General features: G+C 55.0%; 3 protein-coding genes and 1 pseudogene across 3 annotated transcripts; all 4 read right to left on the reverse strand.

Annotated features, from left to right (window-relative positions):
* Window positions 1-27: 27 nt before the first annotated feature.
* On the reverse strand, window positions 28-5,336 carry LOC138686039 (feather keratin Cos2-3-like). The gene is made up of 2 exons (XM_069786849.1): window positions 4,889-5,336; window positions 28-330 (listed from the first exon to the last, which is right to left on the reverse strand). Exons 1-2 carry the CDS (start codon window positions 4,934-4,936, stop codon window positions 28-30), a joined length of 351 nt encoding a protein of 116 aa, XP_069642950.1. The 5' UTR covers window positions 4,937-5,336.
* Window positions 5,337-9,254: 3,918 nt separating this feature from the next.
* LOC138686041 (feather keratin Cos2-3-like) lies at window positions 9,255-11,022 on the reverse strand (annotated as a pseudogene).
* A 5,913-nt stretch (window positions 11,023-16,935) lies between these two features.
* LOC138686042 (feather keratin Cos1-1/Cos1-3/Cos2-1-like) lies at window positions 16,936-17,742 on the reverse strand. Its single transcript, XM_069786851.1, has 2 exons — window positions 17,643-17,742; window positions 16,936-17,262 (listed from the first exon to the last, which is right to left on the reverse strand). The coding sequence occupies exons 1-2, from the start codon at window positions 17,709-17,711 to the stop codon at window positions 16,936-16,938; spliced, it is 396 nt and encodes a 131-aa protein (XP_069642952.1). The 5' UTR covers window positions 17,712-17,742.
* A 4,466-nt stretch (window positions 17,743-22,208) lies between these two features.
* LOC138685831 (feather keratin Cos2-3-like) lies at window positions 22,209-27,269 on the reverse strand. Its single transcript, XM_069786177.1, has 2 exons — window positions 27,091-27,269; window positions 22,209-22,511 (listed from the first exon to the last, which is right to left on the reverse strand). The coding sequence occupies exons 1-2, from the start codon at window positions 27,136-27,138 to the stop codon at window positions 22,209-22,211; spliced, it is 351 nt and encodes a 116-aa protein (XP_069642278.1). The 5' UTR covers window positions 27,139-27,269.
* Between the last annotated feature and the right edge of the window lie 244 nt (window positions 27,270-27,513).

Raw genomic sequence — 27,513 nt, forward strand, 5'->3', positions numbered from 1 at the left:
TTTGTCTGGAGATGGGGCACCTCCTGCCTAGTAGCGTCTGGAAATGCCAGAGAGGTCACAGCACCCGGAGTTGATTGGCACTCCATCACAGCTGAGGATCCTGCCAACAGCAGCGGAGGTGGAGGAGCCCACAACGGTGTTCTGCGGGAAGGAGCTGAGGATGGGGCCGGGCAGGGTCACCACCACGGGAGAGGGCTCAATGACGACGGTGGAGTTCTGGCACTGCCTGACACAGGGCTCGTTGCAGCTGTTGGCCAGCGGGGTCGGGCCGCAGGGCCGGCATGGCAGGCACTGGTTGTAGCAGGACATGTCGTGGGGCTGGAGGTGCACCTGGGAGAGAAGCAGGGAGGAAGTAGAGCACAAGGGTGACTGAGGAGCAGCCTGGTTACCCTGTCACAAAGGAGCCAAGGCCCATAATGAGTGGGGAGCTGGAGGCTTGGCCAGAAGACACGCAGTCTTCATTGCCCTACAAAGAACTGCCTGACCCAGGGAGACTCTCTCCTAATTCCTAAACCAAAACGCCCCTCGACCATGTCCCAGCCTCCCTCTAAGTAGTCCTTCTCCCTGCTTCCCCCTCTCAGGACAAGAAGATCCAAACCCCAGCACAGGCCAGAGCCAGTATCAACAGAGAGGTCCATCGAGGAGAGATCTCACTTTGGAAGAGAAGGAGAAGGGGCTTCAGACTCACCTGGTTCCCAAGGAGAAGGAGGCAAGAGGAGTGGATGAGAGAGCAGGGACTTGGGCTGCCTTTTATACCTGCCCTTCTTTGCTGCAGGACCAGAGGCAGAGGTAACAATTTTCTGACAAGCTCATCTTCAATGCAAACCATCGCAGCTAATGATATGGGCTGCGCTTTAGTTTCCTGCACTGCTGCCTTTTCATTTCCAGATTTGTTCCATGCCCATTCCCCAAAGAAGGCTTCTTCTGAGCAGCGGGATGAAAGGCCCAGGATTTTTAAGGCAGGAATGCAGCAGTGCAGGCAGAAGACGCAGCTCAAGCGCTGGACAGGTCCAGAGCAGGCAAGTGACATTAGCCTGGCTCACCCTGTTGGGGCTCTTTGAAGTGTCATTCTCAGGAAGGAGCTCCAGCAATGCTCAGCTGGACACCATGGCCTCCCGTGCATGAGGACGTGCCATGTCCTGGTCTTTCCTTCCCTCCTCAGCTCAACCTGATGGTCCATTCTTGTTCTTGCCTCCCCAGGTGTGTGCGTTGTGCTCCTAGGTTTTGACCCCCTCCTGCCTAACACTGCCCAGTCCCCAGGGGTCCTCAGCACGGTCCATGGTTCATGGTGTTCTTGCGTGTGTTCTTGTCTTGTGTGTACTTGTAAGCAGCCGGCTTTGTGTGGATGCACGTCGGAGCATATTTATGTGTACAATCCCAAGCTGGTGTGCATAAGCCTGTGTCTGTGTGTCCTTGTGTGTCCCTCATCACGAGGGAATATGCTGCTCATGGCAGGGACACTCTCCACTGCTTTCTCCAGGAGCACCGCAGAGCAGCAGGTTCCCAGGGTCAGGAGGAGCCTGAGTGCAGCTGAGTGGTGATGGCACCAGACTGCTAGAGAACTGTCCAGGGAAGAGGCACTGAAATGCAGCCACTGTCTCCTGAGCCCTCCTTTCCCTGCCCCTCCAAAGCTCACGCTCCGCTGCTGCTGATTTCAGGCCCCAACAAGGATGGTTTCACACCAGTTCTGATCCACAGTTTAATTCAGTGGAAACAATACTGGGAATACCTCAGCATGGCTGGCAGTGCTCTCTGCCTGCCTCTCCAGGCCAGGACACAGCAGCTCTCCCCAGCGCAAGAGTTCAAAAGGATGGGGATTGCTTTCTGGGGAAGGAGAAAGGCTGAGGAATCCTGCTGACCTTGCGCTGGCCATCCCTGAGTGGATCTGCTTCCAGTGCAGGGTCATTGGTGTCTGGGGTGGTGCACGACCACTCTCATGTCCGTGTCAAGGCCAAATGTGCAGTTCATCGGCCTGGTGCTGTGTCAGGCAGGGACTGAGACCTTGGATCAAACAGGTACTGAATGAAAGGAACACGGATCCTGATATCCCTGTGCTGTGAGTGGAAGGACAGACCCTGTGGCCTGCACAGGAAAGGCAAAGAACTGGTGACTGCTTTGGACTTCAGCCCACAAGGACCTTCCTGCCCCACACTGGAATCTCAGTCTGAGAGCCCAGCAACCGCCCCTGGGAAGGAAGGGGCATTGGATTCGACACCGCATCCCCCAAAGCCAGCTGCTGTCCCACAGGGGTGTCCAGAACAGACCCTCTTTCTGACAAGGGCTGTGCACAGTGGGTAAATTTTCTGAGCCCATCTCCCTGCCTGAATGGCTGTCAGCCTGAGGCCAGGACCATCTTGGACTCAGCGCAGTCAAGTGCAGTCACGGGCTTTCCCCCTTCCCTTTAGTGACCTCGGTGAGATCAGTGCCAGGCAGCTCTGCTGGGAGAGCTCAGCCAGGGCTGATTCCCCTCCTCGTGGGTCTGCTTTTGAGCTGAGGCTCTACTGCATCTGAGCGCCAGACTCATTGCTTCCTCGTCAGGTAACAGGCACCGTGGAAAAAGGGAAGGGCAGGGGAGGTGTGTACCTAGAGTTTAGCAAGACCTTTGACAGCCTCTCCCGTACTTCCTTGATGACCAAATTGGAGACGCATGGGTTCAGTTAGAGGATGACAAGGTGGGTGGAAAAATGGCTGCACTGCCAGGCTCAGAGAGTTGTGACCACGGTGCAAAGCCCAGCTGGCCAACACTTATGAGTGGGGTGTAGTAGTCGGGATCAGCAGTAGGACCAATACTCTTTAATGTTGTCAGGAGTGTCATGAGTGGGAACTCCCAGCAAGTCTGCGGATAACACCCAGCAGGGGGAATGGGCCGTAACTGTCAGACACGGCTCCTGTTTAGAGGACCTGGACAGGCTGGAGAAATGGGCTGACTGGACCCTCAAGAAGGCCAGACAGAGCAAGGGCAAAATTTTGCATCTGAGGGAGAAACCAGCCTAGGCAGTCATGCTTGCTGGCAGCTGCCTGCCTCGGAAGCAGATCCATAGAAAAGGACGTGGGGCTTTAGGAGAGACCCAGCTGAACATGAGACAGCAGCGTGCCTTTGCAGCAAACAGGACCAAGTGCATCCTGAGCTGTGTCAGTCAAAGTGTTGCCAGCAGGTCCAGGAAGGTGACCCTGCCCCTCTGGCCCTTGAGAGACCACAGCTGGAGTACTGCATCCAGGTTGGGGCTCCCTGGTCCAAGAAGGATATTGACATACTGAAGCGAGCCCAACAAAGACCACCAAGTCAGTTAGGGGGGCTGACAAACATGACATGCGAGGAGAGGCTGAGAGAACAGAGCCTGCTCCTCTTGGACAAGACACGTCTCAGGGGACACCTTCTTGTGGTCTAAAACTACTTTTTTGGAGGAAATGGAGAAAATGAACCTAGGCTCTGGAAGTGCTCTGCAGCAGGACTAGAGGCAATGACCAGCTGCTGGAACATGGGGAGTTCCAGTGAAGCAACAGGCTACAGGAAAGAATGAGAACAGGAATGGATTACCCTGGGAGTTTCTGTAATATTCATCATGGAGTAGCCTGATCCAACATGAACTGTTCCAAGAGTTGATCCGTATGACCTCTGCAGGTGCCTTCCGACCTGCGTTCTGACTCAGTGATTCCCCCTCTCCCCTGCCCCGAACCCTGCACGGCCATGGGCACATGTGTCCTCCCAGCCCCTTGGCCACAGCACAACTTTCAGGCACTGTGCCGGGAGTGCAGAGAGGCAGCTGAAGGGAGGGAGGCTCTCAGCCTCCTCCCTGCCAGCCGCAGGAAACCAGTGGCTGCTGCTGGCAGCCCCTGAGCTCGGAGACAGCTCCGGGAAGCGGGTCCATCTCCTGGGTCAGGGCCCTGCTGCTGTGCCAGGCTGCTGCTGGCGCTGCGCGGGCTGCTTCTTGCTGGGGAGGTGTCCTTGCCGGAGGAGCGGGAGAGGGCATTGCCCAGGAGACAAAGTGGTGCCCGTGCAGAGCCCCTGCGCCCTCGCAGCCCGGGCGAGACCCCGAGCGGCGCCGGCGCAGGGCTCAGCCCCGGGGCGGAGCTGGCGGAGGCGGCGGAGAGGAGGCGCCGCGGCCGGAGCAGAGAGCCGGGGCTGGCGGGGGGCAGCGAGGCGCGGGCGGCGGAGCGGCGGGATGCGGCGGTGCCGGGGCGCGGCGCTGGCGGCGCTGGCCGCGGTGCTCCTGGGTGCGCGGGGCTGGCGGGGGTGCACGGGGGCGGGGGCTGTGCCCGGGCTGTTCCTCTCCTTCTTCAGCGTGTCCTTCCCCCTGCCTGCCTCTCTGCCATCCCTCGTCCCCCTTCCAAACCCTCCGAGCGCTCGCTTCCTCTTCTCCCTATTTTGCCATCACCTCTGGGGGTACAAGCCTGCTTGCATGTACGCCTGCCCTTCCAGGCACCTGCTCTTTCCCCCGTGCATTTGGCAGGTCTTACTGCCCTGACTGTAGCCCTCTGCCCTTCACTGTAACAACCCGTCTCCCCATCTACTCTTCCTCTCCCCATCCATCCATCCACGCACCCAGCTTTTGACCAATCTCTCCGTGCACCTAGCACCGTTAAGCCCTCTTCCTACCCCGAGACCCCTCTCTCATCTCTCCGTTTCCTTCATGTCTGTTAGGTACAAGTTTGCTTTCCTGCACCACACCGTTATTGCATACATCCTCTCGTCCCCTTTGCATTCAGCATTTGTTCTTCTTCTGAATTCAACCCTTCATCCTTTGCTGCAACACACCCAACTCTCCTGTCTCCTCTCCCTCTCTCCATCCATCCATCCATCCGTTCATCCCTGCACCCGACTTTCATTCTAACTCTGCATGCAGCAATTTCACATTCCCTCCCAGACTTCTCCCCTTGCTCCACACACCTGCCCCAGGACCACTCTCCATCCCTGTTGATGGGCACGCGTCGCCATCCGTTCCAGTCCAGCTCTGTCTCACTGCCACTGTTCCTGACTGTTTCTCTGGGAAAAGAGCCACCAGAGCTGCGCGATCTTTGGTGATCTTTGGTCTTTCCTTCTCCTTTCTCGGCAGTGGCTGTGGCCAGAGCCCAGGTGCAGCAGGAGGCGTCGGCAGAGACCACCGAGGGCACCGCCATCAGCATCAACTGCTCACACCCCAACATACAGAGCAACGACTATATCTACTGGTACCGTCAGCTCCCGGGCCGAGGCCCTGCATTCATCACATTTGTTCACAAAGGGTCCAAAGAGCTGCCGGACCTGCCGGGGCGGCTGTCGGTGGCGGCAGACCGCCGGTCCAGCGCCCTGCGGCTCGCCTGGCCCCGGCGCGGGGACGCAGCCGTGTATTACTGCGCCCTGGGAGACACGGGGAGAGGAGCCGGGGCTGCGGCCGGGCACGAACCGCCGCGGGCGGGGCCGGGCCTGCGGGGCGGGGCCGGGGGGACAGCCCCGGGCGGGTCCGCCAGGGGGCGCTGCCGCTCCGCCCGCCGGCACCGCCTCGCCCCGCCCGGCCCCGCCCGGCCCCGCCCAGCCCCGCCCGGCGGGCCCCGGGGCCCTTCCCCTGCCACCGGGCATTGTCATCAGCATCAGCACTGCCACCGGCATCAAGTATCCCCACCGCAATCGTCATCCAGCTTCTTCTAGAATCATAGAATCATTTAGGTTGGAAAAGACCTTCAAGATCATCGAGTCCAACCATTAACCATGGCCACTAAACCATATCCTGAAGTACCCTGTCCGCTCGCTTTTTGAATATCTCCAGGGATGGTGACTCAACCACCTCCCTGGGCAGCACATTCTTCCGAGCTTCTCCATTGTTTCCCACCACGGGATCTCTTCCGGTCCTCGGAAGCCATCCCGCAGAGTCAGGAGTTGGAGCCCAACACAGACACGAGACAATGACGTAGGGGTGACTGAAACCCTCAGGCTTTCTCCATAGGTCCCAGACGATGAGGCTGTTGTAGAGGATTTGGCTCCACACCAAATGCAGAGCCTTTTGGTGTGCAGGCGAAGTCCCAGAGGTGGGATGAAAGCTTGGACACGCCTGGTGTCCCAGACACATTGGGGGCTCAAGGGGTGCCAAGGTCATGTCTCAGAGGCAGTCAGAAAGAGAATTGCTATGTTTCCCAAAGGGGTCGAAGGTCTGAGGTTTGCTGAAGCTGAAAGCCGTCCACTGACCAGAAAGGTTTCTGTAGAGCTGGTCCCCAGGGAAGCCTGCATGGCTCTAGTAGCTCACTCAGCTGTTCAAGGTCCATGCTCCCGGGCTGCAGAAGCAGAGAGGAAAACCTGGTTTCTGCAACGGCAGAGGCCCCTGTCCTGAACTGGCAAAGGACGCCTTCTCCAGGCATTCCTTGGATGGGCTTCCAACAGGCCAGGTTGCATGCTTGCCTCAGTGGTGGTGTCTGGGAGCCCAGGGCAGCACAAGCAGCTGTGCCCTTGTAGGAAATCAGACCAACTGCACTCTGAGATGTCTTTTTAAAAGGGTAGCCAGCCGGGGAAGTGATCCTTCTCCTCTGTCACTCATGAGGCCATGCCTGGGGTCTTTTTATTTCTCACTTCTTTTTGACCCTGAAAATTCTCAAGTACTGGAATGCACTGTTCACAGCTATTTTACAGGCTCTGGCCTTGGAAATTTTCCAGGCATGACAGGCACAGCCCTGAGCAGCCTGATCTAATGAGACCTGCTCTGAGCAGGGACTTGGAGTGGGTGATCTGCATCAGGCCCTGTCCAACCTAAATTGTGCTATGGTAAGAGTAAAAATAGTGTGGCTACAAGGCTTTGTTAAAGGCTACAAGGAAGGCGAGGTCAAATGCAGATCCTACTTGTCTTGAGGAAACCGAGAACGGAAGGGTTATGCTCAAGTCAAAGGACTGTTTATTTGCATTTGAGTGGGTTTTTTTCCCCAACAAGCTTTTCAGAAGCTGATTTATGAGATTTATGAGATGGGATGGGCAGTGTGGCTGGAAACATCGTTTGTTGGTTCCTGAGATATCTTCTCCTGAATAGAGGGAGAAAGTCCACAGTGCCTGGAGGGGCTGAGTGGGACGGTTGGTGTCTGCAGGGTTTGGGGTTGTTGACCATTGTGTTTGTGAGAGCTGCAGCCTTGGGGTGTGCTGAGAGGAGCTTGGGGCACCATACAGGAGCCAGGAGAGGCCAACTCAACCATGGTCTTGAGGTTGGTGAAACAGGAGGCACGAGGCATCAGGGAAAGAGAGACTCCCGAGATGTTGCACAGGAGGATGTGCCAGTGAGCTTGGTCACCAGGTGCATGTCTATCCCCCCTTAAGCCCTGACCTTGGAAAAGCAAAGGTGGTGTCTGCAGGAGCAACACGTGTCACTGCTGGAGGAGGGAGGACCACAGCATGGGCAATTCAAGCGTGCTAAGGAGAAGCATTTAGTCTTCCCTGTTTCACTCTTTGTTGCCCTTGCCGAGTCATTTCCGGCAGGTGTGCTCTCTCAGGGCTCTTGGTGGGGACGTGTGGCTTTTCTGAGTCTCTCTCACACATGCAGGAGGATTGGTCTCAGCATGCACCTCGGGTATCTCATCCTCGCTGCTTTCCTGAGGCAACCACTAGGTAAGCACTGCCTTTGACTGGAGGCTTGATTCCTCTTCCCCCCAGGAGACCCTCACCCCCTCAACAGTTCTCTGCAGGGAGCTGCTCTTGAAGTAAGGGCAAATGTTGGGAAACATCAGATCACACGGGTGGTTTTGCACCTGCTTTCTCAAGATGCAGTTGCCGATGGGAAAGAAAAATGAGACCAAGAAGCAGCTTCTCCTCTCCTGATCATCTTAGACCCCTGCCCTTCCTTTTCTCTTGCTAACCATCCACCTCTCTCTGCCTCTCTCTGCTGATCTGTCTGGGCCCAGCGTTTCACAGACATATGACTGCAGAAGCTCTTTTCTGTCTCAGCAGTACCTGTTTTCTGACGCACAGGACTTTTGAAAGGTGATGCAGGGACATGAAAGCTCTCTCATCCCACTCTCATTCTTAGGGTGTCCCAGGATCTCTCCTGGCTGGCACATGTCATGCAGCATGCCCTGGCTATCCATTCCTCCAGTGTGATTGCAATGCCAGGGCTTCCTTTTCCCTCCCTTCCCTTAACCTTGGAGCCTTTTGAGAGCACAGGGAATGGGGAGCAGGATGAAACTTCTCACAGGAGTTCCCACGTCCCTCACCCTGCTGGAGGTGTCCTGGAGCCAGCACAGGAAGGCCAGGCACTACAGGCTCTTCCCTGGAGCCTCCAGGCAGCAGGCGAGTGAGGATGGAAGACCTGGGTGAAAGCACAGCTCTCTCTGGGGGCATCCCTGTGGGAGGTTATTGGCATTACAGTGCTCTGGGATCCATGCTGAGCTGAGGTCTCAGACCTCCTGCCCAATGACACTCACCACCTTGCTGTTCCCACCCATGGGGGTCTTGCTGCAGAGCAAGACACAGGGAACTTTCTCCTCTGGCACTTTGCATCCCCTCTTGTTTTGCATCTTGGAGCCTTTCCCTGCACAGCTGCTGACCCTTGCTTTCTTCCAGGCACCATGGGGCAGACCACCGTCACCCAGCAAGAAGGACAAGTCACAGTCAAGGAGAGAGACACCTTCCAGACCACCTGCACCTACCAGATCACTAACTTTGGTGGATTGCTCTGGTACCAGCAGAGGAAAGGCCAAGCCCCACAGCTTATCTCATATCAGGCAGCAGCTGGCCCCAGGCAGAGTGGCCGTTTCACCACGTTGCTGAACACGACGGGGAAAAACAGCCTTCTCCGTCTGGAGGAAGTCGAGGTCTCTGACGCTGCCTTGTACCTCTGTGCTGTGCAAGACACCCTGGTGCAGGAAGCTTCCTTGGCTGTGCAACAAGTCAGAGGAGAGAGGGCATTGGTTTGTGTGAGGCTGAGCTTGGGGGAAGGGGCCCTCAGCTCTCCCCTGGCAGTGTCGCTTGCCCTGTACACCCAGAGCTCTGCAGGTCAAAATCCCCTTCCAGGAGAGGACAGTGTCAGTGGCTTGAGAGGAAGAAGAAGGTGGTGAATGAGTCTCAGGTTCCCTCATATTCACCGCGCGTTATGTGGTGATTCTGCCCATGGCTTTGGAGAAGTGATGGGCAATGTAGGAGGTTGGCCCTGTCTCCCACCCTCCCCTTCCTCTGGAAATGATGAAAAGTTCACTTGCGTCCTCACCTTCTCCCCCCACAACCAAAGGCAATGCCTTTCGTCCTTGGCACCACGAGACAATGTCCACCAAGAAAAGGAGTACGTGGAGGCAGAGGCTGTGATGCGGAAAGCTTTAATAACTCTGAAGAGGGAAGGGAGTTCAATTCTAGAGGAGGCTGCTGGTGCAGGGAGAGCAATAGCAGCTGCTGAAAGTCTGCGCCCGTTGCCCATGGTGGAGATCCTGCAGGACATCCGTTTGCTTGCACCGCAGAGAGAGCGGGGTCAGCAGATGCCCCAGGTTGGGTCTGGAGATCTTACGGCCCAGAAGAACAAAAGAAGACAAGAAAGAGATCGGAGGTAGTGGAAGGCAGGGGATTTAGACTTTGGCCATGTTTACAGAGGGCCTCCGCTGCCCTCCTTTGGAAGGGCAGCACTGGATGTTCAGCCTCTCTGAAATGAATGGCCAGGAGCTCCGTCCTCACTTCAGCATCAGCTGCTGGTTTTGGGGTGGTCCTTGTCCGGGCTGTCACCAGCGGCTTTAGCAGGGGGGGCACCTTCTGCCACAGTAGCGGCTGGTGATGCAGGAGAGGTCACAGCACCCGGAGTTGATGGGCACCCCGTCACAGCTGAGGATGCTGCCAACGGCAGCAGAGGTGGAGGAGCCCACAACGGTGTTCTGCGGGAAGGAGCTGAGGATGGGGCCGGGCAGGGTCACCACCACGGGAGAGGGCTGGATGACAACGGTGGAGTTCTGGCACTGCCTGACACAGGGCTCATTGCAGCTGTTGGCCAGTGGAGTCGGGCCACAGGGCTGGCAGGGCTGGCACTGGTTGTAGCAGGACATATCTCAGGTCCAGAAGTTTACCTGGGACAGAGGGCAGAGAGGAATCACAGCACAGGCACATGCGAGAAGCCGTCTGCCATGAGTCCATCAGCAAAGTCAAAGGCACCTGCTGAGCTGGGAGGTAGAAGCTGGGCAGTGAGGCCAAAGGGTTTCTGAGCCTTATCCAGACACAGTACTGCAGAGTGTCACCAGGCCCAAAGGAGCGTCTGACTATCTCTTAAAAGTTGAGCCGCCTCAGCCAAGTCCCAGACACTCTCTGAGTGAGACCTTCACCTTTCTTCCCCCTCCCATGACAAGCAGCACCATGACCCAGCATAGGGTTGAGGAGCATGCATCTGCAGGAGCAGAAAGTAACATGAGGAAAGACTTTTAGACTCACCTGGTGCCCAAGGAGAAGGACGTGAGAGAGGTGGATGAGGGAGCAAGGAGCTGGGCTGGCTTTTATGGTGGCCCTGACCTGCCCCAGGCCCAGAGGGAGCTTCTACGGAAGTGACAATTTTCTAAGGTGCTCATGAAGAACGGAAAACATCCCAGCTAATGATGTGGGCTGGGTGGTTGTTTTCCCGGATGACACCTTTTCATTTCCTGGCTTATGCCGTACCCATTCCCTCATGGAGGCTTCTTCTGAGTGCTGGGATTGAGACGCCCCAGGATTTGCAGGACAGGAATGCGACGTTGCTGGCAGAAGACTCAGTTTGGGTGCCGGATGGGTGCAGTGCAGGCAAATGATGTTGGCCTGGGGCACGCTGGTGGGGTTGCCTGTGGCCACGTTGACAGGAATGGCCCAGCTGCTCCCAGCCCTGCAATCCTTGGCTGGTCACCCAAGGGCTTCCCTGTGTGAGGACGTGCCGTGTCTTTCCTTTTCCCTCCCTCCCTCCTTCCCAACTTGCTCCAATGTTCACTTGTGGTCAGCTTCCCAGGCAGGTGGGCTGCACTGCTGGGTTTCAATCCTCTTCCTCCTAAACGTGCCCTCTGGAGAAATTTGTTGGCCTCTTTTGGCATCTTACTGTCAGGGGATTACAGGGATCACAAGGGCCCTTAATGCAAACTGTTTTTCTGAGCATGCTGGGCCCGTGAACACGTCTTCCACAAGGGTAGAAGATGACCACCTGGAAGGCACTTCTCGGTTACTGCAGCCCCCCCCAGGGCAAGAGGCGGTTGAACACAGTGAGGTTGTTTCCCTGCAGAGGCTGCCTGCTGCACTCCCAGGTCCTGAAGGAGCATTTGAGAGTCCATTTTGGTCCCCACTCAGAAATGCAGCAGGAGTTGAAGGAGGCGGAAGTTCGCCCCATGGCTTCCATGGAGCATGTCAGGCACTCACCCTGACCCTAACCCTCTGGGTGATCTTCTAAAATAGTTGTTTAACCTTAAACAAGAGCTGAACCACATTCAGGATTATGCTAGTTCCTACCAATAGGACCATACTGGTCTCAACATCCCAGGGGTTTTCAAATTTTCCAAAATTCTCAAACGCCATTGTAACTAGACTGGGGAAGAAAGGTGTCTCACCCATAGATTGGCTCTCTGAGGAGGAAGGGTGAATGGTGTAAGTATTAATAGCTTCCCACAGATGGCTCCCAAAGTATAGAGGTGACAACAATGCTGAGTGCAAACACCGGATTAGTCCCACAACCGATAATTTTATCATACCATAAGCCAGTATTGCACAATACATCAAAGCGAAAACCTTAATCTACCACCCACGGATGATAAGCAGCAGCACAGGGACTACATACAGCAAGTGAGGTGATGCATAACAGAACTCTAAAAACAAGTGCCACAACTCTAAGAACTCATAAATCAACATAGTGACCAGCGACTCTTAGACCAATGTAATAAATGCTTGTAACAAATTCATTTTAACAAGCGCTGGTTAGGGTTGTCATTATCTCAACCCTTCGAGCCCCACATTAGGCACCAAAAGGACTGTCGTGGTTTAACCTCAGCCAGCAACTAAGCACCAGGCAGCCGCTCACTCACTTCCCCCCCACCCCAGTGGGATGGGGGAGGAAATCGGGAAAAGAAGTAAACTCATGGGTTGAGATAAGAACAGTTTAATAGAACAGAAAGGAAGAAACTAATAATGATAATGGTAACACTAATAAAATGACAATAGAAATACTAAAAAGGATTGGAATATGCAAGTGATGCACAATGCAATTGCTCACCACCCGCCAACAGATGGCCTGTTAGTTCCTGAGCAGCGATCCCCCCGCCTCCACTCCTCCCAGTTTATATACTAGACATGATGTCCCATGGTACAGAACACCCCGTTGGCCAGTTTGGGTCAGCTGCCCTGGCTGTGTCCTGTGCCAATTTCTTGTGCCCCTCCAGCTTTCTCTCTGGCTGGGCATGAGAAGCTGAAAAATCCTTGACTTTATGCTAAACATTACTTAGCAACAACTGAAAACATCAGTGTGTTATCAACATTCTTCTCACACCGAACTCAAAAACATAGCACTGTACCAGCTACTAGGAAGACAATTATCTATCCCAGCTGAAACCAGGACACAGGGCCTGTAGTGACAGAAGGGGTAATGGTTTTAAAGTGAAAAAGGATAGACTTAGATTGGACATAAGGAAGAAATCTTTTTTTATTAGGGTGGTGAGACTCTGGAACAGGTTGCCCAGAGACATTGTGGACGCCCCATCCTTGGAATTTTTCAAGGTCAGGTTGGACAGGACTTTGAGCAACATGAAAACTGAGCAGAGCGCAGTAGTGATGGAACCAGAACTGACTCCAGTATGCAACAGTCCAACGGTGCACACCATCCTCCTGCTGCATCCAATGTCACCTGCTCGTCACGCCACACTGAAGCCCAATCCTGCTCTGCCAACTAAGAGGACTTTATGCCGTCCCTTCTGCCCAGAAGACTGGCATGACAGATGGAGCCCAGAGTTGGGAACTAAATGAACTCAATGAACTTCTTATGGACATGACCCATAAACTAAAGGAATGATCTCTCTCTGTGTGTATACACATACATCTCTCTCTCTCTCTCTCTTATAGGAAGGAAAAAGCGGTGACGATTGACCAGGATGTAACTGAAGGTATGGGAACTAAGCATGATGTCAATGGTATGGAATAAGGGGTGGATACTGTCCTGGTTTCAGCTGGGATAGAGTTAATTGTCTTCCTAGTAGCTGGTACAGTGCTATGTTTTTGAGTTCAGTGTGAGAACTCTCCTTCCCAACAGAGGAAGATAGCTCCTGCTTTTCCAGAAGAAAACAAGAGAGGAGTGGAAAAGTCCCTGGAGACTCCTAAGGACTACTTGTTGCTTAGGAAGTGCCTGATAATGTGCATGCATGGTATTGGAAGAATGCACAAGTTCTTCCCGGTTAAGTAGGGCAGCACAAGCATTTTTCTTCCTGGGAAAACCAGGGAAGTTTTGTATACAAAGGAGATGTCATTAAGGGGTCCAGTCTGTTTGATTTAGTCCAATGTGTCCTTCAGTCTTGTGGCCCATCTAGCCTGAGAACACCTAGAGACTGGAATGTTTTTATGGAAACCTATGATGAATGCCCCATCTTCTGTCATAGGACCACAACCAGGTTCTCTGGGGACAACTAAAAGTAACCGAGGAGGGCTGAGAAGCACTACACACAGCACCCTATGAAGTTTACTGTTGAAACTAAAATATTCATAGAATCATGGAATCATAGCATGGTTTAGGTTGGAAGGGACCTTTAAAAGGTAATCTAGTCCAACCCCTTCTGCCATGGAGGGGTTTGTATTCACAAAATCTTCAAACTGTTTTGTCTGTTAGTGTCCACTTAAAAAACATGGGGTGAGGTGGGACAGGCTGGGCTGGGCTGAGCTTGAAGAGCACACACTCAGCCTTGCAGTTGGGTTGTAAGTTTTATTTACAGAATACATTTCTGATAATTGCTGCAAGCAATGCTGGTCTGGGTCTTCTAAAACATACTTTGAGTAGCTGTGGTCATGGGGAAAGATCTATCTTCATATTTTTCAAAACACATCAGCATCTGATCATTTTGTACTAGATTGTTGGAATACAGTTTTAAAACCTGTTTAAAAGGTAATCTGTTGTTACAGTGATGTAGAAAAAAGACACTGTGATAGCCACACGTGTCCTGGGTTTGGCTGGAACAGAGTTAATTTTCACAAGAAGCTGGGAGGGGACACAGCAAGGATAGGTGGCCCGACTTAGCCAAGAGGATATTTGGTACCACATGATGTCATGCTCAGTATATAAACTGGGGGAGTTGGCCGCGGGGAGGGGGGATTTTGGGCTCAGGAACGGACAGGGCATGGGGTTCCAGGTGGTGAGCAATTGCATTGTGCATCGCTTGCTTCGTATATTCTTCTATCAGTATTATTGTTTTTATTATTTCTTCTCTCCTCGTGTTGTCCTAGTAAACTGTCCTTATCTCAGCCCACAAGGTTTTTCTCTTTTTCTTCCGAACCTCCTCTGCATCCCACCAGGGGGGAGGAGTGAGCAAGTGGCCATGTGATGCTTAGTTGCTGGCTGTGCCTAAACCACGACAGCAGTCCACGGAGAGGTATACTGCAGTTGCTTCCTCTGCAAAGCACTATCCATAGCATTGTGTTTTAAAAAGGCCATGACGCCTTCAGGAAAGAGAGCACTCTTTGGAGGGTAAGCACATGAGTCAAAAAACTCTGTGTAGTGCTGGTGTGCCAAGAGAAGTGCTAGCCGGTGCTCTCCAGGCTGGTTATGAGGATGTGTATTCACCACCACGCTCACGGGTCTTGGATAAGCATGGGCCCGAGGGAGACGGTTGCTCGGGTAAACACCTAGAAATGTTTGCCTGGTGTAGGGCTCTGCTGAGAACAAACAAGAGCTTGGTCCACCTCAGACTTCTGTCTGAGACAGGAGATAATTCTACCCCCAAAGCATCTACCGATCATTGCCGTAATTTAGGCAAGAGATGTGTAGGGGGTCTCAGTCCCAGGGTCAGAGCTAGTGCTGGGGCTCAGACCAAGGCCAGACTCAAGAGAGGACAAGGTGAAGGCTCCAGCCAGCGACTGCCGTGGACTATCTAGGAGCCTGGCCAGGCCAGGAGGATAACAGTAGCCCAAGCCAGACACAAGCACAGATAGGGCAGAGCTGGGCAGGCCTGCACTAGGCCAGAGCTCTCATAGAGACGGCGGGCCAGGAACCGAGCCAGAGCTGGGACCCATGGTTGCACTGGGTCTAGGTAGGCTTGGTCCTGATGCTCATTGTCCCTGTGTTACCACCTAATTCAGCACTGCCTCCCACAGAACCCAGCCTGGGGACAGCTGCCCCCCGTCCTCACCCCACGTAGGAATCACTCTGTCCCCTGTGCTGGTCCTGTGGTGTTGGTGGTGTGTGAGGTCTGTGTGAGGGCAAACCCCCACACCACAGGGTCCCAGAGTCTGCAGCTGTGGGAAGGCCTTGGCCTGCATGTAGGGAGCAGGGGTGCCGCACAGAGCACAAGGGCCACTTCAGCCTCAGGGCTCTGGGAATGCTGAAGGAACTTGGTGCCTGGGGGAAGGCACTCCGACATGTGTCCTACGGTTGCACTGGTGTGTGCCCTGTGCCGTTCAGGGACAGGTCACGGATGCTGCTGATTGCAGAATCAGGTCCCACTGTCACTGCCATGTCTTCCCAGAGCTGGGGATATCTCCTCTCACATGGCACCTTTCCAGACCAGAGTTGGGTTGTGGCACTTGTGAGGCTGTAGAGTTCCTGGGCCTGAAGAAAGCTGCTCCTTGCTGGGGGAACACAAGGCACCAAAGAGCATCCATGTGTGATTGACCACCAGTCACTGTCTTGGGCCTGCCTTCACCCAAGGGGGTGGTTGGTTCACAGGGACAGGGGACTCCAGTGTGTGGCCTGCTGTAGCTGATACCAATACTAACTTGTGAACACCTCAGCCCTACACATGTAGGCAAGAGGTGGGCCATGCCAGATGCTGTGCTGAAGGGTGATAGGGCTGCACAGGGAAGCTGTCCCTGCTGCCCATGCCCAGGCGTGCTGGCCATGACCCCTCGATTGGCTGATGGAGTGAAGGAGCGGGCAGAGTAGGGACTGTGGGCCATCCCCAAGGCTATTTACCCCTTCCCAATTCCTGCCATCCTTTGGCAACATTGTCTTCTGAGCCTCCTTGCCCAGCACAGCTCCAGCCAAAGCAAGAGGAGCACTCTTCCCCAAGAGCTTGTGGGACTGCTGACATCCCTGGGACTACCCACATGCCCACAGTAATTCTCCTGAGGACAGCAGTTGTCAGGATTCCTGTTCACATGACATGCTCCAGGGCCAAGGGAGTATTTCTGAGCAGAGTCGCAGCAAGGCAAGGCGTGATGGTCATTGGCTGTGGAGTAACTAGGGTTGTCTCGCTCAGCTTCAAGAGGCCTTGCCCGAAAGAGGACTCGCTGCAGTGTGTCCCACCCTCCAATGCCTCTAGGAGTGAGGAAGGGTCCCCCTCTGCCCCCACCAAATTCCCCTCCAAAGCAATGGCTTTGACCCTCAGCAGTCAGTAGGCAGCTGGAAAGAGCACCCAAGGGGCACAGGTAGGGTTGCAGCAATTTTTTAATGACTCTAAAGAGGGAAATGGGGTCACTCCAAGGGGAGGCCCCCAGTGCAGGAAGGAGCAGGAGCAGCCAAGAATCTGTTCCCCTTTTCCTGTGGCAGAGTTGCCACCGGCCATCTGTTGACCTGCCTGGCAAAAGGGAGACAGCCTAGCAGGTCACTGCAGGCTGGTTTCTGGGGTCCTCAGAGCAGGCTTTGAGGGGAGCACAAGACAACAAAGAAAAGAGAGAAAAAGGGTGAGTGGAAGAGAGGAAAGGTAGACATTGGCCATGTTTTCAGAGAGCCCAGGCTTGTCCCTTCCACGCTGCCCTTGCAGGGCAAGCCAGAGGTGACCAGCTAGTCTGAAAACAACAGCATGAATTTTGATCCTCTGTCCAGCAGCATCTTCTGGGTTCCTAGGAGTCCTTATCGGAGGCCATTGCCAGCATCTTTAGCAGGGGGGGCACCTTCTACCGCAGTAGCGGCTGGTGATGCAGGAGAGGTCACAGCACCCAGAGTTGATGGGCACTCCGTCACAGCTGAGGATGCTGCCAACAGCAGCGGAGGTGGAGGAGCCCACAACGGTGTTCTGCGGGAAGGAGCTGAGGATGGGGCCGGGCAGGGTCACCACCACGGGAGAGGGCTCAATGACGACGGTGGAGTTCTGGCACTGCCTGACACAGGGCTCATTGCAGCTGTTGGCCAGCGGGGTCGGGCCGCAGGGCTGGCAGGGCTGGCACTGGTCACAGCAGGACATGTCGTGGGGCTGGAGGTGTACCTGGGAGAGAGGGCAGGGAGGAAGCAAAACATGGGGAGGCGTGAGGAGCATTCTGTCACCACACCACGAGGGAGCCAAAGAAGATGCAGGGCCGGGAGATGGAGGCTGTGCAGAGATGTCTGAGGGCTTCTTGGCCTCGTCCTGCCAGGGCCCAGAAAGAGCCACGAGCTCCCATGCGGCTACTGCCTAGCCCTGAGTCCAGAAGGCACCTGAGTACAGCCTCAGCCTCCCTCCATGTCTAACCTTCTCCCCACTTCCCTCTCCCGTGACAAGCAGCCCCATGATGTGGCATAGAACCAAGCTGGTGTCAGCTGAGAGGCCCGTTGAGGTGAGACCTGCCTTTAGAGAAAGCAGAGAAGGAGAAGGGGGTTGAGACTCACCTGACTTCCAAGGAGATGGAGGCAAGAGAAGTGGATGAGAGAGTGAGGAGCTGGGCTGGCTTTTATCATGGACCCTTGCTGCCCCAGGCTGCCAGAGGCATCCCTTGCAGAGGTGATTCTTTTCTGACAAGCTCATCTTGAATGCAAAACGTCTCACCTAATGCTATAGGCTGTGTTTTGGCTCCCTGAATTGCTGTCGTTTCATTTCCTGCTTTAGGCCAGGCACATTCCCCAGTGACGGCATCTTTTGTGTGACAGGATGAGAGGCCCAAGCATTTCCGGAGCAAAACACGTCAGCGTGGGCAGAGGACTCAGCTCACATGCTGGAGGAGTCCCGTAAAGGACACTCAAGGTAGACTAAACAGCTGGCTTAGACTACACACACACACACATCCAGACCTCTAGTCATCTAGAGCTAATTGAGAAGGCTCAAGACACCCCAAGAGAGGCTGTCTACACTATCCAGAGCCACCACGCAAGTCTTGGACTTGACAGAGTCAGGGGGAAGACTGATCTGCAGTGGGTGAGAGTGGGAGGTGCAGTTGATGAGAGTAATGTGCCCAGCTTGAAACCATTTCACCCCCACAAAAGCCCTTTCCCTGCTATCTGTCTGTCCCTGAGTAGCGTGGACGTGGCTATGGGGTTTAGCCATGGGCTGGAGGTGCTTGTAGGCTCTGGTAGGACAGCCTGTGGGTTCACTTCTGATCGCATGATGAAGCAAGCCATGCGCACGTGACCAGGTATGCAGGCCTTGCTGTGAGCTTATGCTAGCTGGGCAGTTCAGAGGCCACGACTGGTCAATTACAGGATCAGTGTCTCCAGAAAGATGACTTGTCTCGTTTACCATGGATGTCTGCTTTGGGACAGCATAAGTGCCGTGTGTGAGCTGATGTCTCTTCAGTGACTGTGGGAAGAGTCTGTAGAATCTTTTAGAGCAGGTCCAGAGGAGGCCCATGAAAATGATCAGAGGGATGGAACACCTCTCCTATGAGGGAAAGCTGAGAGAAGTGCAGTTGTTCAGCCTGGAGAGGAGGAGGCTCTGGGGAGACCTTCTTGCGGCCTTCCGATACTTAAAGGAGACTTATAAGGAAGAGAGAGAAAGACTGTTTACCAGGGCCTGTAGGGACAAGATAAGGGGCAATGGCTTTAAACTGAAAGAGGGTAGGTTTAGATTGGACGCAAGGAAGAAATTTTTTCCCCCAGTGTTAAATGCTGCGTGTGACATCATATGGTATGGAATATCCCTTGGGTCAGTTGGGATCAGCTGTCCCGGCTGTGTCCTCTCCCAACTTCTTGTGCATCCCCAGCCTCCTCACTGGACGGGTGGTGTGAGAGGCAGAAAAGGCCTTGATGCTGCGTAAGCACTGCTCAGCAATAAAGAAAACAACCCTGAATTATCAACACTGTTTTCAGCACAAATCCAAAGCATAGCCCCATACCAGCTACTATGAAGAAAATTAACCCTGTCCAGGCCAAAACCAGCACAGCCTGCTCCACACCTCCTGCTCAAGAAGAGGAGGCAGATGACGCCACCTTCAGGCAGTTGGGGAAAGCCTCACCATCATAGGCCCTGGGAACCACGGGTGGGTTTTAGCACCTCAGCATCTGCCTCAGGGGCAAAACGGCCGGGCACAAGCAAACCAGGAAATGTCCTGCTCCTCCACACAGCTGTACACACACAAAAGCACACCCATACACACACCTGTGCCCACACAATGATGTACATGCAGACCGGTCACACACATTCATGCTCTCCTGCCCTCCCCCCGCAAAGAAGTCCCATGTTACAAGGAAAAGAAGAAAAATCCTCCAGTGCTAGAAGGTCCCAGCGGACCTTGGTGATCTCCTCAAGGGTCTGGGACCAGCCCCTGCCCTTGCAAAGGGAGCGGTGGCACAGTGACACACTCATGTGGCAGCAGAAGGGTGTGTGTCTGGGACAAGGCAGACTCCCCTCTGGCTACAGACACTGAGGCTGGGACATCAGAAGTGATGTAGTAGGGAACCTGTCTCTAGACTCACTTTAAGGTAAATGCCCTCTCTTCCAAAGGCAGAGAAGTGCAGACGCAACCTTACATTACAGAGCAGCTGGAAAAAACGGTTTGGCTACCCTGTGATTTTCCATGCATTCTTTTTCTTTTTTCCCCAGTTTGAATTGATGTGCTGGCCTTGTTTCTTCTTGTCTTTTGCATGCAGGTGCAGGTGGTGTAGTTGCCTGTAGTGAGAGGGAGCTGCCTGCAGCCTCCTCTGTTAACCTTGAGCTGTCTGAGTTGATCTTGCAGCCAAGATAGGCAAAAGAGTTTCTGCACAAAATAACAATACAAGAGTCATGACAGTGTATTTGCTTTACCTGGCAAGGTTTCGGGACTAAAGGGCTGCAACGGTGGCTTCTGTGAGAAGATGGCAGAAAGAGCCAGTAGCAGCCGCCTCCAGGATGGACCCGCTGCTGGCCAAAGCTGAGCCCGTCAGCAACATTGGTAGTGCCTCTGTGATAACATATTTAAGAAAGGGGAAAAAGCAGTGTGCAGCAGCCAGAGGAGGAGTGAGAAAAGTGACAGCAACGACTCTGCAGACACCAAGGTCAGTGAAGACGGAAGGGGAGGAGGTGCTGCAGGAGCCACAGCAGAGATACCCCTGCAGCCCTGCAGAAGACAATGGTGACACAGCTTGTCCCCTGGCAACCCATGGAGGACTACGATGGAGCGGATATCCACTCTGCAGCCCACAGAGAACCTCGTAGCAAAGCAGGTGGAGATGGCCTGAAGGAAGTTGCAGCCTGTGGAGAACCCACACTGCAGCAGGCTTCTGGTAGAAACTGTGGCCCATGGAGAGGGGCCCACACAGGAGCAGGTTTTCTAGCAGGACGTGTGGCCCCACGGGCGACCCACACTGGAGAAGCCCATTCCTGAAGGACTGCAGCCCATGGAAAGGCCCCATGCTTGAGCAGTTCATGAAGAATGGCAGCCCATGGGAAGGCCCCATGTTGGAGAAGTTTGTGAAGGACTGTGTCTTGTGGGTGGGACCCCATCCTGGAGCAGGGGAAGGGCATGAGGAGGAAGGAGCGGCAGAGATGAAGCAGTATGAACTGACCGCAACCCCCATGCCCCATCACCCTGTGCTGTTTGGGGGAAGGAAGTGGAAGAGTTAGGTAGGAGTGAAGTTGAGCCTGGCCAGAAGGGAGGGGTGGGGGCAATTTGCTTCTAGGTTTGTTTCATTTTTCACTATCCTACTCTCTTGCAGTTAATTGGCAATAAATCAAATTAATTTCCCCAAGTCAAGTCTGGTTTTCCCATGACAGCAATTGGTAAGTAATCTCCTTGTCCTTATCTTGACCCACAAGCCTTTCATCGTATTTCGCCCCCCCGTCCTGTTGATGGAGGGGACTGAAAGAGCGGCTTGGTGGGCACCTGGCAGCCAGCCAAGGTCAATCTGCCTCAGACACATAAAGCAAAGAGAGGAAGCATAGAAGAGCAGTGTTGTTATGGCTGGAAGTACCAGAGATGTCCTGTCCCCCTTGTCCCATGCCCTGTAAAACAACGGTGGCAGAGAGATCACTAAACAGCCCAGTTCCTTGTGTGGTGTAGAAGAGAAGCAGGAGCTTTGGTGTGGCTGGAGGGCAGGGGCATCCAGCACTTCATGCTTGACGCTGCATGGCATGCGGTGAGGGGAAGCAGTCATGTGAGGCTCCATCCACATAATGGTTCTGCATGAGATAAAAGAAAGGAAGGATTTTCATGGACAACTTGGAAGGTGGAGTAGCAGCTATGGGCCATCCCAAGGGCTGTTCCCTTCTTTAGCCCTCTTCCCATTCCACAAAGCAAATCGTCTTTCGGAACTCAACACCACCCCCTGTCAGACTAGTGCAGCTCCAACCATAGCAAGAGGAACACTCTTCCTCAAGAGGTCATGTGGCTGCTGACCCCTGAGGGCCTCCTGCCTTTCTGGATGTTTGTGGGCAGAGGCACAGCAGGGCAAGGCCTGATCGTCACAGGCAGCAGAGCAGCCAGGGATGACTTCCTCAGCTCCATGAGAGAGTGCCCCAAAGAGGATCCACTGCAGGGTGTGGAGCCTCTCATTCCTCTGTGGATGGAGAAGAGTCTCCTTGTGCTCTCACCTCCCCCATCCACCCCACAGCAACATCCTTCTGCTTTGGCCGCTTGGCGAGTGTCCACAGGGGGAAGGACCACAGGGAGGCAAGGCTTGAATGCAGCAGAGCTTTAATGAGTCAAAAGAGGGCAACGAGTTCACTCCAAGTGGAGGACAGAAGTGCAGGGAGTGCTGGGGACAGCCGAGAGTCTGGAGTCCTTGGCCACGGGGAAGTTCCTGCATCATGCCTGCCCCGTGGAGGGAGAGGAGACAGATGGTCCCTACCAGGTTGGTGTTGGGGAGACGGTGTGGGCAAGGGGATAGGCAGCAAAAAGAAAAGGGAAAGGCAGGCAAAACCATTCAGGTATACTGAAAACAGCATCCAAAAGGCGGATCCTCTGCCCAGCACCATGTTCTGAGTTCCTCAAAGTGTCACCCTGGGGCTTTTGCAGCATCTTTATCTGGAGATGGGGCACCTCCTGCCTAGTAGCGTCTGGAAATGCCAGAGAGGTCACAGCACCCGGAGTTGATTGGCACTCCATCACAGCTGAGGATCCTGCCAACAGCAGCGGAGGTGGAGGAGCCCACAACGGTGTTCTGCGGGAAGGAGCTGAGGATGGGGCCGGGCAGGGTCACCACCACAGCCGGGGGCTCAATGACGACGGTGGAGTTCTGGCACTGCCTGACACAGGGCTCGTTGCAGCTGTTGGCCAGCGGGGTCGGGCCGCAGGGCCGGCATGGCAGGCACTGGTTGTAGCAGGACATGTCGTGGGGCTGGAGGTGCACCTGGGAGAGAAGCAGGGAGGAAGTAGAGCACAAGGGTGACTGAGGAGCAGCCTGGTTACCCTGTCACAAAGGAGCCAAGGCCAATAATGAGTGGGGAGCTGGAGGCTCGGCCAGAAGACACGCAGTCTTCATTGCCCTACAAAGAACTGCCTGACCCAGGGAGACTCTCTCCTAATTCCTAAACCAAAACACCCCTCGACCATGTCCCAGCCTCCCTCTAAGTGGTCCTTCTCCCTGCTTCCCCCTCTCAGGACAAGAAGATCCAAACCCCAGCACAGGCCAGAGCCAGTATCAACAGAGAGGTCCATCGAGGAGAGATCTCACTTTGGAAGAGAAGGAGAAGGGGCTTCAGACTCACCTGGTTCCCAAGGAGAAGGAGGCAAGAGGAGTGGATGAGAGAGCAGGGACTTGGGCTGACTTTTATACCTGCCCTTCATTGCTGCAGGACCAGAGGCACCCTTTGCAGAGGTAACAATTTTCTGACAAGCTCATCTTCAATGCAAACCATCGCAGCTAATGATATGGGCTGCGCTTTAGTTTCCTGCACTGCTGCCTTTTCATTTCCAGATTTGTTCCATGCCCATTCCCCAAAGAAGGCTTCTTCTGAGCAGCGGGATGAAAGGCCCAGGATTTTTAAGGCAGGAATGCAGCAGTGCAGGCAGAAGACGCAGCTCAAGCGCTGGACAGGTCCAGAGCAGGCAAGTGACATTAGCCTGGCTCACCCTGTTGGGGCTGTTTGAAGTGTCATTCTCAGGAAGGAGCTCCAGCAATGCTCAGCTGGACGTCATAGGCTCCCGTGCATGAGGACGTGCCATGTCCTGGTCTTTCCTTCCCTCCTCAGCTCAACCTGATGGTCCATTCTTGTTCTTGCCTCCCCAGGTGTGTGCGTTGTGCTCCTAGGTTTTGACCCCCTCCTGCCTAACACTGCCCAGTCCCCAGGGGTCCTCAGCACGGTCCATGGTTCATGGTGTTCTTGCGTGTGTTCTTGTCTTGTGTGTACTTGTAAGCAGCCGGCTTTGTGTGGATGCACGTCGGAGCATATTTATGTGTACAATCCCAAGCTGGTGTGCATAAGCCTGTGTCTGTGTGTCCTTGTGTGTCCCTCATCACGAGGGAATATGCTGCTCATGGCAGGGACACTCTCCACTGCTTTCTCCAGGAGCACCGCAGAGCAGCAGGTTCCCAGGGTCAGGAGGAGCCTGAGTGCAGCTGAGTGGTGATGGCACCAGACTGCTAGAGAACTGTCCAGGGAAGAGGCACTGAAATGCAGCCACTGTCTCCTGAGCCCTCCTTTCCCTGCCCCTCCAAAGCTCACGCTCCGCTGCTGCTGATTTCAGGCCCCAACAAGGATGGTTTCACACCAGTTCTGATCCACAGTTTAATTCAGTGGAAACAATACTGGGAATACCTCAGCATGGCTGGCAGTGCTCTCTGCCTGCCTCTCCAGGCCAGGACACAGCAGCTCTCCCCAGCGCAAGAGTTCAAAAGGATGGGGATTGCTTTCTGGGGAAGGAGAAAGGCTGAGGAATCCTGCTGACCTTGCGCTGGCCATCCCTGAGTGGATCTGCTTCCAGTGCAGGGTCATTGGTGTCTGGGGTGGTGCACGACCACTCTCATGTCCGTGTCAAGGCCAAATGTACTTGTGCAGTTCGTCGGCCTGGTGCTGTGTCAGGCAGGGACTGAGACCTTGGATCAAACAGGTACTGAATGAAAGGAACACGGATCCTGATATCCCTGTGCTGTGAGTGGAAGGACAGACCCTGTGGCCTGCACAGGAAAGGCAAAGAACTGGTGACTGCTTTGGACTTCAGCCCACAAGGACCTTCCTGCCCCACACTGGAATCTCAGTCTGAGAGCCCAGCAACCGCCCCTGGGAAGGAAGGGGCATTGGATTCGAGACCGCATCCCCCAAAGCCAGCTGCTGTCCCACAGGGGTGTCCAGAACAGACCCTCTTTCTGACAAGGGCTGTGCACAGTGGGTAAATTTTCTGAGCCCATCTCCCTGCCTGAATGGCTGTCAGCCTGAGGCCAGGACCATCTTGGACTCAGCGCAGTCAAGTGCAGTCACGGGCTTTCCCCCTTCCCTTTAGTGACCTCGGTGAGATCAGTGCCAGGCAGCTCTGCTGGGAGAGCTCAGCCAGGGCTGATTCCCCTCCTCGTGGGTCTGCTTTTGAGCTGAGGCTCTACTGCATCTGAGCGCCAGACTCATTGCTTCCTCGTCAGGTAACAGGCACCGTGGAAAAAGGGAAGGGCAGGGGAGGTGTGTACCTAGAGTTTAGCAAGACCTTTGACAGCCTCTCCCGTACTTCCTTGATGACCAAATTGGAGACGCATGGGTTCAGTTAGAGGATGGCAAGGTGGGTGGAAAAATGGCTGCACTGCCAGGCTCAGAGAGTTGTGACCACGGTGCAAAGCCCAGCTGGCCAACACTTATGAGTGGGGTGTAGTAGTCGGGATCAGCAGTAGGACCAATACTCTTTAATGTTGTCAGGAGTGTTATGAGTGGGAACTCCCAGCAAGTCTGCGGATAACACCCAGCAGGGGGAATGGGCCGTAACTGTCAGACACGGCTCCTGTTTAGAGGACCTGGACAGGCTGGAGAAATGGGCTGACTGGACCCTCAAGAAGGCCAGACAGAGCAAGGGCAAAATTTTGCATCTGAGGGAGAAACCAGCCTAGGCAGTCATGCTTGCTGGCAGCTGCCTGCCTCGGAAGCAGATCCATAGAAAAGGACGTGGGGCTTTAGGAGAGACCCAGCTGAACATGAGACAGCAGCGTGCCTTTGCAGCAAACAGGACCAAGTGCATCCTGAGCTGTGTCAGTCAAAGTGTTGCCAGCAGGTCCAGGAAGGTGACCCTGCCCCTCTGGCCCTTGAGAGACCACAGCTGGAGTACTGCATCCAGGTTGGGGCTCCCTGGTCCAAGAAGGATATTGACATACTGAAGCGAGCCCAACAAAGACCACCAAGTCAGTTAGGGGGGCTGACAAACATGACATGCGAGGAGAGGCTGAGAGACGTCAGCCTGCTCCTCTTGGACAAGACACGTCTCAGGGGACACCTTCTTGTGGTCTAAAACTACTTTTTTGGAGGAAATGGAGAAAATGAACCTAGGCTCTGGAAGTGCTCTGCAGCAGGACTAGAGGCAATGAACAGCTGCTGGAACATGGGGAGTTCCAGTGAAGCAACAGGCTACAGGAAAGAATGAGAACAGGAATGGATTACCCTGGGAGTTTCTGTAATATTCATCATGGAGTAGCCTGATCCAACATGAACTGTTCCAAGAGTTGATCCGTATGACCTCTGCAGGTGCCTTCCGACCTGCGTTCTGACTCAGTGATTCCCCCTCTCCCCTGCCCCGAACCCTGCACGGCCATGGGCACATGTGTCCTCCCAGCCCCTTGGCCACAGCACAACTTTCAGGCACTGTGCCGGGAGTGCAGAGAGGCAGCTGAAGGGAGGGAGGCTCTCAGCCTCCTCCCTGCCAGCCGCAGGAAACCAGTGGCTGCTGCTGGCAGCCCCTGAGCTCGGAGACAGCTCCGGGAAGCGGGTCCATCTCCTGGGTCAGGGCCCTGCTGCTGTGCCAGGCTGCTGCTGGCGCTGCGCGGGCTGCTTCTTGCTGGGGAGGTGTCCTTGCCGGAGGAGCGGGAGAGGGCATTGCCCAGGAGACAAAGTGGTGCCCGTGCAGAGCCCCTGCGCCCTCGCAGCCCGGGCGAGACCCCGAGCGGCGCCGGCGCAGGGCTCAGCCCCGGGGCGGAGCTGGCGGAGGCGGCGGAGAGGAGGCGCCGCGGCCGGAGCAGAGAGCCGGGGCTGGCGGGGGGCAGCGAGGCGCGGGCGGCGGAGCGGCGGGATGCGGCGGTGCCGGGGCGCGGCGCTGGCGGCGCTGGCCGCGGTGCTCCTGGGTGCGCGGGGCTGGCGGGGGTGCACGGGGGCGGGGGCTGTGCCCGGGCTGTTCCTCTCCTTCTTCAGCGTGTCCTTCCCCCTGCCTGCCTCTCTGCCATCCCTCGTCCCCCTTCCAAACCCTCCGAGCGCTCGCTTCCTCTTCTCCCTATTTTGCCATCACCTCTGGGGGTACAAGCCTGCTTGCATGTACGCCTGCCCTTCCAGGCACCTGCTCTTTCCCCCGTGCATTTGGCAGGTCTTACTGCCCTGACTGTAGCCCTCTGCCCTTCACTGTAACAACCCGTCTCCCCGTCTACTCTTCCTCTTCCCATCCATCCATCCACCCGCCCAGCTTTGACCAATCTCTCCATGCATCTAGCATCCTTAAGCCCTCTTCCTACCCCGAGACCCCTCTCTCATCTCTCCGTTTCCTTCATGTCTGTAGGCACAAGTTTGCTTTCCTGCACCACACCGTTATTGCATACATCCTCTCGTCCCCTTTGCATTCAGCATTTGTTCTTCTTCTGAATGCAACCCTTCATCCTTCGCTGCAACACAGCCAACTCTCCTGTCTCCTCTCTCTCTCACCGTCCAGCCATCCATCCGTCCATCCGTTCATCCCTGCACCCGACTTTCATTCTAACTCTGCATGCAGCAATTTCACATTCCCTCCCAGACTTCTCCCCTTGCTCCACACACCTGCCCCAGGACCACTCTCCATCCCTGTTGATGGGCACGCGTCGCCATCCGTTCCAGTCCAGCTCTGTCTCACTGCCACTGTTCCTGACTGTTTCTCTGGGAAAAGAGCCACCAGAGCTGCGCGATCTTTGGTGATCTTTGGTCTTTCCTTCTCCTTTCTCGGCAGTGGCTGTGGCCAGAGCCCAGGTGCAGCAGGAGGCGTCGGCAGAGACCACCGAGGGCACCGCCATCAGCATCAACTGCTCACACCCCAACAAACAGTTCACTGAGTATATCCACTGGTACCGTCAGCTCCCAGGCCGAGGCCCCGCATTCCTCGGGAGCACTCTTAAAGACTCCAAAGAGCTGCCGGACCTGCCGGGGCGGCTGTCGGTGGCGGCAGACCGCCGGTCCAGCGCCCTGCGGCTCGCCTGGCCCCGGCGC

Source organism: Haliaeetus albicilla, chromosome 7 (genome assembly GCF_947461875.1).
Source record: "Haliaeetus albicilla chromosome 7, bHalAlb1.1, whole genome shotgun sequence".
Taxonomy (NCBI): Eukaryota; Metazoa; Chordata; class Aves; order Accipitriformes; family Accipitridae; genus Haliaeetus; species Haliaeetus albicilla.

Excerpts from the sequence above, each read along its gene's own strand:
- LOC138686039 (XM_069786849.1), bottom strand. The coding sequence starts at position 4,936 with ATGGCGACGCGTGCCCATCAACAGGGATGGAGAGTGGTCCTGGGGCAG. Across the intron at positions 331-4,888 it reads GGAGAGTGGTCCTGGGGCAG|GTGCACCTCCAGCCCCACGA; the intron begins GTGTGTGGAGCA and ends CTTCTCTCCCAG.
- LOC138686042 (XM_069786851.1), bottom strand. The coding sequence starts at position 17,711 with ATGATAAAAGCCAGCCCAGCTCCTCACTCTCTCATCCACTTCTCTTGC. Across the intron at positions 17,263-17,642 it reads TCCATCTCCTTGGAAGTCAG|GTACACCTCCAGCCCCACGA; the intron begins GTGAGTCTCAAC and ends CCTCTCTCCCAG.
- LOC138685831 (XM_069786177.1), bottom strand. The coding sequence starts at position 27,138 with ATGGCGACGCGTGCCCATCAACAGGGATGGAGAGTGGTCCTGGGGCAG. Across the intron at positions 22,512-27,090 it reads GGAGAGTGGTCCTGGGGCAG|GTGCACCTCCAGCCCCACGA; the intron begins GTGTGTGGAGCA and ends CTTCTCTCCCAG.